At 32.2% G+C, this 11,541-nt stretch overlaps 1 protein-coding gene across 1 annotated transcript in view; it reads left to right on the top strand.

Annotated features, from left to right (window-relative positions):
- The window catches only part of LOC123016358 (extracellular serine/threonine protein CG31145), a 62,687-nt gene that overhangs the window by 37,378 nt on the left and 13,768 nt on the right, over positions 1 to 11,541 (top strand). Inside the window, exons 5-6 of the mRNA XM_044416708.1 lie at positions 3,567 to 3,659; positions 4,446 to 4,689. Coding sequence (XP_044272643.1) covers positions 3,567 to 3,659; positions 4,446 to 4,689 — 337 coding nt within the window. The remainder of the gene's footprint in view (positions 1 to 3,566; positions 3,660 to 4,445; positions 4,690 to 11,541) is intronic.

Below are 11,541 nucleotides of genomic sequence, written 5' to 3'. Positions count from 1 at the left end.
CTTACAATTACTGCAAAATTCTCCAGATGTTGGAGAATGTCAGGAATTGCTAATTTACAAGAAAAATGTGTGAATTTGTCAAGTTTATCACTTACGAGCAAGCCATCTCGCATAAATAAACTTGTACTTATTTTAAGCTCACTTTGTAAAATTCGCTGGGATGATCATCATGCAAGTTTGATGTCTCAACCCGTCCAAGACCTCGACCGAATGTGTGTTTTACGAGCGCCGACATGGCGTTTATTTTTTGAAGCGACATGGTCTGCGTTTTAAGTGCATTGTTACCTGACAAATTGGTCCGGATTTTACAACCGGCAGTTGGAGGTTTCCCACAGGATACGGCTCATCGTCCTTAATCCGACCAGCATGATTTTAATTACATCTCTTTGTTAATTGCTTCGGAAAAAATTCAAACAAAATGTTCTGATTTATTGACTACTTGGATCTGACATTTGATAAATCTAATTTGAAATGTATTAATCCAATACTTGTTATTGGATTATCACATGTTATATGGCAATTCTTTTTTCGGATGCTTGTGTTTCATTATTGCTTAAGTCACTGAAAGGAAAATTGGATGCATTATCATTCGGAATAATCCGATTGTTCATTATTTGCCTCGCACGCAATGAGATTATTACCGAACGGGTTTCGATTTAGGTTGTTTTCAATTTTTTACGATTTTCTGGAACTTGTATTAAATACAGGGTGATTTTTGTTAGGCCCACATTAGAAACTTTTTAACTAAGTCTTTGAAATTTTTTTTGCGAGCAAAATCGACAATTTCTTAATTTAACTAAATTATTTTTAAAATTGCTCAACTTCCAGAACTACGACAAATTGGCGCCAACTTTGAAATTTTAAATGGAAAGTACCCATTTTTATTGCAGATTTGAATTCGCTTTCTCAAACTGAGTTAAACGAATCTAGTTTTTGACATATGTCAATTTTTTGTTGAAATTTTTATTTGCAAGGGTCTATTCAAAAAATCACAACTCTTGAATCTTTTGGAATAAGTAAATAATTTTTTTTTTGGTTTGGATAACTAAATGTTTGAAAAATCTTCTAAAGTAGCTTAAGATTGTCAACTCTCAAATTTTAAGGCTAATATGATTTTTTTGAAAATGGTTAACAAAAAACAACTATAACTCAGTTTTTTGAAATAGTATAAATCTATCTTTTCAACGGCAATCGAAAGAACATTGATATTTATGAAGACTTTTATCAACAAGTCCTATACCTATCGCTTGCAATTTTTGTAATAATCATAAAAAACGGATTTTATCGAATTATTTTTATCGTTAATCAAGTAGGCTTTGGAAAATGGGCAGTGGTCTGAACATTTTTCAAAGCCTACTTGATTAACAATGAAAATAAAAAGTCAAAACCCGTTTTTTTGTGATTATTTCAAAAACTGAAAGAGATAGGTATAGGAAATATTGATAAAAGTTTGTGTAATGCTATTTGAAAAACTAAGTTATAGCTGTTTTTGATGCTCATTTTTAAAAAATCATATTAACCTTGAAATTTGACAATTGCCAATCTTAAGCTACTTTAGAAGATTTGTCAAACCTTCGGTTATCAAATGCAAGGAAAAATTCATTTATTTTACTTATTTGCAAAGGGATCAAGAGCTGTGATTTTTGTATGGACCTCTGCAAATAAAAATTTCGACAAAAAATGACATATGTCAAAAACTATAACAGAGCAGTTGGATACATTTTACATGGATACATTTTACACAGTTTGAAAAAACAAATTTAAAAATGCAATAAAAATAGGGTGTTTCTATTTAAAATTTCAAAGTTGGCGCAAATTTTTTCATATTAATGTGCATCAAGTAGGTTATGCAAGTCTAAATGCATCTTTAATTTAAAGGCCATACAAAAAGTGTCAGTTAATGTCATTCAGCACAAATTTAAACACATCAATAATGACAAATATCTTTATGTTTGCTCCTCTATGTTAATTACATTTATTAGAAAAAATTATTTTTAGGGCCATGCCGTGTTCTCGATTAACACTAATCCCACCACTAATTCAAAAGAAATAAACTTTAGATGGTATTATTTTAGCTTGTTTTGACCGATTTGGCTTATTTTAAGTAAAATTTTATCAAAAATAAGTCAAAAACCCTAAACTTGATCAAAAATGGTGCTGTTTTACATTTTTTTTTAAAGTGTTAAGCACGTTTTTGTAATACATTTTTAGTCTTTTATGAAATGAGTTACATTGAAACAGTTAGAACCAGAACCAATTTAATTCCAAAATTACATTATTTGTGCTCTTTTTGGAGCATTTTAGTACGTTTTTCAGCCAGAAACGGAATTATTTGGTAAAATTTTATTTAAAAAACAAGGCGAAAAGTGAGCGAATTAGTCCAAAAATGAGGTTACTTTTGCCTTTTTCAAGTGTTAAGCACGTTTTTTTGAAATATTATAAAAATCCTAATGCCAGGGAGAAGCTTTCATTTCTGACTTTAGTACCAAAATTTCAGAAGCTGTGAAATGTGAAAAACAGACGGAGGCCATGTCGTGTTTTTGATTCACACTACCCCCACCAGCAAATAAAAAAAAACAAAGTGTTCATTGGAAGTTGAAAAGTTTCTAATGCAGGCCCTACAAAAATCACCCTGTATAATTTGGCAATATAGTCTTAATTATGGCCTCGGAAATGCTTCCTAATCGAAAACGGTTTATTAAATTGGATTCTCCCATTTATGTCACCCCAAACCGATAACTCTTTCCGGAATTATCGTCACGTACGCTCAAACTGATACAATTTTTTCTTTCCGGACAATTCGGCAATGAAAGTTATTCGAAATTAAACCTGAGACGATATTAGAACAGTAGGTGCGACATGGAAATTACGTTTTTGGCACACCGGACACGTCCTCTCCGATTCGTTATCTGGGTTCATCCAGTGGCGCATGTCGTATTCTACCACACAAAAACATAATGCTTCACTCCCACCTCGCGTATAAAAATCACATTTTAAATTACCTAAGGGAGTTTAAGATGGGGAAAAAAATGAGACGTTTGATATATTTGCCCGGGACAATGCTGGAATCTCATTAAGATTCTCCCTTTGAGGTTGCGAAATATTTTGCGAAACAAGGAAATTAATTCTAGACAAGTTAATCGTTTTACCTGAATAGTTTTAGTTTATTGATTGTGTCAAGAACGTGCTTTTAACTTATGACAAGTTGTTAAATAGCAGGAATGCAACAGACGTTTTGATGGGAGCTTCATCTCGCTGTTTTAATATTTGTATGAAATGCTAATGAAATTTATTATTGTTGAAATTTGGTGGATGCGCGGCTTTGGGGCCCATTCCCCCTTAATTGCTACTCAGCACAGGTCCCAGCATTGCCTTTATCTCGTCGTTTGGCACTTTGGTATTCCCTCGACTCGCTACCGAACACAATTCACTTTATTCTTTTTGTTGCGCCCTCGAACGTAATCAGGCAAATCTTGGTGGTCTATCACGAAAGAACGTTTGTTTATTCACTTGTGGCTTCCTGGAGTTGCTTGCACACGTGACACGTGTGTGTTTTTTTGTTCCAGATTCCCGAGGGAACAGCAGACCCTTCCCAATCACTTTTACTTCACGGACTACGAGCGCCACAATGCGGAGATTGCCGCCTTCCACTTGGACAGGTATGGAATTTATCAACTTTTGATTTTTCTTATTTAACCGAGAAGAGGTGGCACGCACGTGGGAAGAGATTTAAAAGTGGATGAATTTTTCATTTTTTTCAGAAATTTTTTCAGTGTAACAAGTCGATATTTCGCAGACGCGCTGAAATTCGGTTTAGACTCTCTTCTAATCCAGCAAGTGCATAATTTTTCAATTAAAATGTAAATAAGCATCTCATACGTTGGCCTAGCCCCAGCTAGTGTTATAAATAAATTAAGGGAATAATATCGTCGACAATTTATCGAGAAAATTTTTCGATACAAAAGAAGTGGACACAATGAGTGTATTGACAAGGCTCGCTTATCCAACATTTACGTAAAATATTAAAGGTATTGGAAGTTTTAACGAGCTCTAGCGTGCATTTACGGCCGACTTTCGGCACCCTCTTCATGAAAAATAAATCCGGGGTAAACTATAAAGTTACGATTTGTTTTTATTCGAGCTTTATTAAGAGGATGTAACTTTTCACGAGCACATTTCCGTTCTAATGACACCATGAATGCGAAACTCGGAAAGGTCAAATAAAGAAGTAAATAAATAATAATGCGGGTCTTCCACGTCCACTTTAAACGAAACTAAAAGTTGCAAAGTCGCTCCGGATTCCGGACACGAATCCGAATGACAAATTGCTTGCACTGTAACTAAGTTTGCATGATGAATGGGGGCCATTTTTGGCGTAATTAATATCAACGGAGGCTTTAGGGCTTCGTAGGGAGTTGATCAGTGACAGTTGATTATTTTTGTAGGCTTTTGGGCTTCCGAAGGGCCATGCCGGTGACAGGGCGATTGCTCAATATGACCACAGAATTGTACCAAAAGGCCGAAGGGGATTTACTCAAGACGTTTTTCGTGTCGCCGTCCGATAACCTGTGCTTTCATGGCAAGTGCACCTATTATTGTGATACTTCACACGCCATCTGCGGAAATCCCGACAGTTTGGAAGGAAGCTTCGCCGCCTTCCTGCCCTCCAACGAGATCGCCGCCAGGAAGGTACGAGCTTATCACGGGAGTTTAGCTACAGATAAATAATCTGAGAGCTTTGGATCGACTTTTTTAAAGAAAACCATTAGAATTTGAAATAGAGTTCACTCTTTATAGCCCAGTCAAATTAGACAAAAATAGGGCGATCGGTGGAAAAAAATCCTAGAGAGTTGGAATTTTTTTAAGCGCTTTCTTTATTCTTGGGTAGACTTTTTTTTTTTTTGCTTATATCTCGGAAACTATCATTCCTATAGCTTTTTATCTTTTTATCAAAATTAAAGCCTACAAAATTTCCTAAAAAAATGGCCCTTTGCATTTTTGTTGTAGGACATTTAAAAACATGTGCTTTATCCGTATTTAAAATAGAATTAATCTTGTGATTTGAAAAAACTGAAAGCAAATTGAATTTATTGGGTGCAACACTTCATTAGAGCGTCTATAAAGTCTTCCCAGTCGTTTTCATATGCTGCATCTTCGTCTCCACCGAATTAGTCTTTTTCAGTACAATATTTATATCGATGATTTGAATAAAGCTTACAGTAAATTGAATGTAAAATATTTTTTATTTCAGAAAGTACAGTTGAGGTTTTTTGTAACTAAAATATGATAAATACCGAGTAAATTACAGATTTTTTCTTCTAATTAAATCACTACTGTTACTCTGTTATTTTCATTTCGCCTAGAATCTCAATTATTTTGCTAAATTTTATCAACAATATTAAAAAAATTACCGAAACAGTTAAAAAGTTGTTTTGTTTTTTTTTACAAGATTTTACTAAATAGGATCAAAAAATTGCTAATTTGGGTCGAAAATTACTTTATTATTGCTTTTTACGACATTTTTTAGCTAGACCTAATTATTTTGCAAAATCACGTTAAAAACAATCCGAGAATTTTACAAATTAGGCCAAAAATGGTATTATGTTTGCCCTTTTTGAGTGTTCATACACGTTTTTGAGATAACTTACTTGGTAATTTACCATATGAGATCAAAATTATATTATCTTATTCACAATCACTAATGTAATATGCCGATTACTAACTAATATTACTTCTCTTGGGCGGTAATATGTAGGAGAGCCAACCTTAAAATTACAAAAATACCGGGAATTTTTTCTTTCAAATTGTCAAGTTACGTATAATATTTTGCTAAATTAGTATTTAATAGCTTTTGTAGCAGTTTTTTCCTACTTCTGGGAGAGTACACTGCTCCATTTCGACGATTCCAAATCAGATTCACACATTATTTCAATATTTTCTTTGATATTTCTGAAATGTAAAAAAATCAAACGCCATTTGGATGGCCTACCACGTTTGGACCTTAACTTTGTTAGAATTTTATTTTACTCAAATTTTTGACTGACAATTTTTTTCATACACTAAAAATCCTATAAGCCGCGGTGTTTTTGTGACTATGACAGCGAGAAAAGTTTGCTCTAACTATTACAGCGACAAAACGGAACCTAACTTTTGAAAGCGTCTGAATCTAGTAGGTCTGCATCATCGGATTTACGTATTCATTAAATTGTCTTACCGAATTACACTCAAGCTTTTGTTTACGAAGAAAAGTTGACATTTTTAATGCGAATTTTGTTTCCTTTAGGCAATTTCACTCAAAAAACTGTCAAAAACTCAGAATCAGTTTTTTTCGTTAAATTACCAGAAAACACAATTCTCACTAAAATATCAAGTTTACTTCGAAAAAAAAGCTCTCGTGTAATTATAAGTGAAAATAATGTGATTGTGCATAAAATAGCATACAAACCTCGGTGGTAATGCCATTATCCCTTGTGCTTTATCCGATCTCGAGACTATTGTTTACTGTACTATTGTTTATGTTTATATTGTTTTGATTTTTTGCAAGGTCTTTTCAAAACACGTTTAAAAATCACACACAACTTGAAATTGATGTTTTTTGTTTGACACTCAATTTAGCTCTTTTTTGAATATTTTTTTTCAAAAATAAGTCGAAAAACCACATTAATATGATCGAAAATCGTGTTTCCAATCAACAGGGAATAAAGTGAATTTTTATTTCCCCGTTTCTGACTAGTAATCTGGTATTTTCTTTTATCTGAAATAAAATAATGGAAACACCGAATTTTACTCTTAAAATAAATTGGAATTGAATGAATTTTGAGTGTTTTTTTTACAAACAAACTCTTTGATAACCGTCATACATCTTCATTTGGGTATCACATTACCAAGACATTATTATTTGTCAAAATATTTTTTTTTCTGTAATTGTTATTAATTTAGCTAGAAAATTGTGTATGCATCTTTTGAATAATAGCTATTTATATATTAAGGGAGGAAAGGCATGTATTCTCTAGGGGAAAGAATGAGGCTTTCCTTCAGTGTTATAGTATACAGGGTGCACCAGAACTCGCGCCCCAGAGAAAATTTTCAAGTAAGCTAAGATACCAGGAACATGAAAAAAATGTTTGAAAAATTCTGTCAAAAAATTTGGACATTTATTTTTTGACAGTTGACATTTTTTTATAACTATTTAATGATACTGATGATCTTGTGTATGTTTTTATACAATTATTTAGTAAAGGGACAAAAATTTTACCAATAAAAGCCATAAATAACGTTGAACAGAGTTACAATTTAGGATACAGCTTCCTTGTTTCCTCTTTTAATAGCCTATAGCAAAAAAACTTGAAGAATTATTTTTTTAACAGAAATAAATAGAGTCAAAGTGCAAATTTTAAACCCTCATAACCTCGAAATTTTTTTAGATAATTTTTTTTTAAGATTTTTTCCATGTTTTTGATGGTTTTTACCTTATATGGCATTTTTCTCTGGGGCGCGAGTTCTGGCGCACCCTGTATATGATGTTTCGGCGGCGCCCTTCCCAAAATACCAATAAAAATTCAAATAAAGGATAGAAATTAAAAATGATTACCTAATTTTGGTAGGTATAATTCAGTTTCCATCATAGAGTACAAAGGTTTCTTAAATATTGTTGTTATTTGTAAAAAAAATGACGTTTGTTTTTTCAATTTCACTTATTCGTTGCAAATAATCAAAAATACGCGTACAAATAAAATAAGTAACTTAGAGAATGAACTAGAAAAACACATTTCTCAAGACATCTTAGAAGAGGCTAATCCAGTGTCACTAAATTTACTACCTCAAAAATCACGTACAAGGTCGAAAAAAAGTTTATTAAATTTTTAAAACATCACTTTGTAATAGTTATTTATGCAACCAGTTTGAGTGTAAATCGGACGTTTTATTTCACGAATGGAGTTTTATTTAAACCACGAGTGTTAACAAGGTGGAATAATTGAACCGATTTACACGAAGACGAGTTGAATGCAGCATTTTATTCTTTGAATTAGACCTAACAAGGCTTAAAATTGCTTTAAATCTGTTAAAAATAATCTGACGTTTCGTATTGAGAAATGCCAAACAGTTTCTCCTTACACAAAAGAAAAACCGTAAATTTTGACATTGTCGAAGAATAAAGGTATAAGGAAGGGAATATTTTTCCTCCCGAGGGAGGAAAATATTTTCTTTCCTCGGAAAAGATTAACGTACTTTCATAGGATATTTTGAGAGTGGAAAACATTTTTTTCTGATAAAGGTGTGAACTTACCTAAACATTCTTGTGAATAAAAAGCTGTTTATTTCCTATATTTTATCTTTCTCAAGCCTTTGAATTCGTTTTTGAACTTAATTTTTATTTTTATTTTGGTGATATTACACTAAAACACACCCAAAAAATTACCAACAATTGATACGTAATGATAAATTTTCTGTGTTTTTTTTTGTAGAAAGAAAAATGTTTTTCTTAACACCTTGTATCTTGTAACCTTTGATAAAAAAAATTACACCTAATTATGGTCACCTATTAATAATTGATATTTGATTCGCTACAAAAAAATTGTTCATTTTTTTCATCATATAAAATCAATCTGCAAAAATTTTAATTAAATTAATCTTTAAAAATTTTAATTTTAATTGAAATTTTAAAATTTTTTAATTTTAATTGGAAGGGGTGTTTTGGGGGATGCGAATAAGTCATTTGAAAATCACCGCGATGGCGGGCAACGAGCCGCCTAACGAAAGTGCTCCTGATATTTTCCTGAAATGTTGCGATTCTACAAAACTAAAAATTGTTATTTGTGTTTTGTGCGGTGCCGCGTTTCATAGAAGCTGTTTCGCCAAGAACAATAACATTAAACTCAGTGATGCAAGAGTCCGTTGTAATGAGTGTGTAAAAAGTGGCAGAAGTTTAACACCTACTCCTAATTCACAAACCGTGTCTAATACTAACCRATTGGAGACTGAGTTATTGAGAAAAGAAAATGAATGCCTGAAACGTGAACTGGAACTCCTTAAAAAATCAGTTAATAATTTGGAAGAATTGGTACATCTGCAAAAAGCAACCTTGCAGCGATATGATAGTGTAAAGCAGATTGCCGCTACACCTGCACCGATAGCTTCTTACAGTGAAATCGTCAAGAAAGACAAAAAAACCTCAACGCTTCTTATCACTTCAGCTGACTTAGTAAACACAGCTGTTGAAAATACAGTCAAAACGGAAATTAATCCTGGGGCCCTCAAAATTCATGCTACAAGATTGATTAGAAATGGTATTCGTATCGACTGTGATGTTAATTCCGTTGCTAAGCTTAAACAACATCTTGAAGAAAAGGTWGGCTCTACTTGTGTTATAAAGGAACCAGTCAAGTTCAACCCTCGCATTATGGTTTTTGACGTTGATGAGCCGACTGCAAAAAGTGATAATCTGATCGAAAATATTGTTAATGCCAATGAACTTGATTGTACAAGTAATGATGTTACTTTAATTACTACTACTAAACCTAAAAATAAATCTCGTGATAACCAAACAAAACGATCAGCAACCCTTGTAGTCAACTTAGTCTTGGAAGTAACTCCGGAATTGTTTAAACGTTTTATAGATGCTGGTTCTCTATATGTAGGCTGGAAAAGGTGTAGGGTTAAAGAGCATATAAATTTATTACGTTGTTATACTTGTTTAAAAATTGGTCATTCTTCAAAAAATTGTAGATCTAAGCGTTTAACTTGTTCCAAATGCTCAGAAAATCATCAAAGTATTAATTGTCAATCCCAAAATTTATGTTGTGCTAATTGTAAACAGTATAATACTAACTTTCTTAAAAACGTTCCTGTCGATCACTCTGCATTTGATTCAAATTGTTTTTATTATAAATCACAACTTGAACAATTTCGTAAAAAGATTATTTATAGTTAGTTAATTTACTGTTGGTAATAAATTTACTCACATTATATATAAAAATTTTGATTCTAATTATTATTAGTTTACTTATATTATTTACATCAATCTTCTTCCTTAAAAATGAATTTAAWTAAAATAGCTCATARCAACGCAAGATCGCTACTGGCTGGTTTTGATTTATTTGTTTCTTCAGTTATTGAAAACTCATTTGACATCATATGCGTATCGGAAACGTGGTTGTCAGAACAAGTTCCATCTGATGCAGTTCAGCTACCTCATTTTCAAATGTTTCGTAAAGATCGCTCACTTAGGCGGGGTGGTGGCGTGGCTATATATCTTAAAAATACTTTAAATGTAAAACTTATAGATGAAAACATTGACAATTGCCCTGATGGTGTTGATTATATATTTGTAGAAGTAAATCTCAGTAAATTTTCATTTCTTCTGGGAGTTTTTTATCGTTGCCCTTCGCAAAATATTAATCTGTTCTCAYATCATCTTGAASYTMTMWTYTRTTWRRTRTRWRCTWAKRTKYAMRKMAMRWTAWTWTWATATTAGGTGATCTTAATGTTGATCACAATTTTCAAAATAAAATTTCAGATTCTTTTCATTCATACGATTTTGTTCAGTTAATTAACGAGCCCACTCGAGTTACTAGTACATCACAAAAAATTATTGATGTTATCTATACAAATTTTTCTGATAAAGTCTTGTCGTCTGGTACACTTGATGCAGATCTCTTTTCTGATCATAAAATTATATATTGTGATCTCAAATTTTCAATTACTAAAACGTTACCTAAAATCATTACTTACAGAAACTTTAGATACTTTTCTTATGAATACTTTTATAAGGATTTAACAAGTGTTAACTGGGATAATATTCTTTACATAAATGATATCAATCATAAGGTTGATTTTTTCAACAGCAACATAACTATGCTTTTTGATAAACATGCGCCTTTTATTACGAGAAAAATTACTAAACCTTTTGCCCCATGGTTAACCGATAACATCAGGCTTATTATGGAACTAAGAGATTCTGCACATCGTAAATTCAAACTATCTAAAAATGTTGCTGATTGGGAATATTACCGACAGCTTCGTAATTACTGCGTAAGTGCAATCAAAAAAGAAAAAAGAGCCTATCTTTCACTAATTAATAAAAATAAAAATGATAAAGTGCTTTGGAAGACGTTGAAACAACTTAACATAAAAAACAATCAAAATACAGATATTCCTTCTAATCTTAGTGACGTTAATAAAATAAATGACTATTTTCTTTCTGTTTTTAATTCTTCTGAGCCGTGCAATGAAACCTTAAGGTACTACTTAGAAAATAGATATAAAGAAGGAATCTCTTTTACTTTTCGCCTTCCAACTTGTGATGATATATTGGATWCAATATCAAAACTTCAGTCTAACGCAACGGGTGTTGACGGCATTAATGCTAAAATGATCAAATTATGTTGTCCGTTTATTATTAAATATATCACTCATATRATTAATTGTTGTCTTGAGTCTGGTTRCTTCCCGGCTCATTGGAAAACCACACTTGTAACTCCCCTACCTAAATTGACTAACCCTAAAAAATACAGTGACCTCCGACCGATAAGTCTTATACCT

The sequence above is a fragment of the Tribolium madens genome, unplaced genomic scaffold, assembly GCF_015345945.1.
Source record: "Tribolium madens isolate multiple individuals breed KSU strain unplaced genomic scaffold, Tmad_KSU_1.1 Scaffold_1;HRSCAF=32;Tcas5.2_LG8, whole genome shotgun sequence".
Classification (NCBI taxonomy): Eukaryota; Metazoa; Arthropoda; class Insecta; order Coleoptera; family Tenebrionidae; genus Tribolium; species Tribolium madens.
Note: the sequence above shows the minus strand (reverse complement) of the source record. Positions and strands in the feature narration are given on the sequence as shown.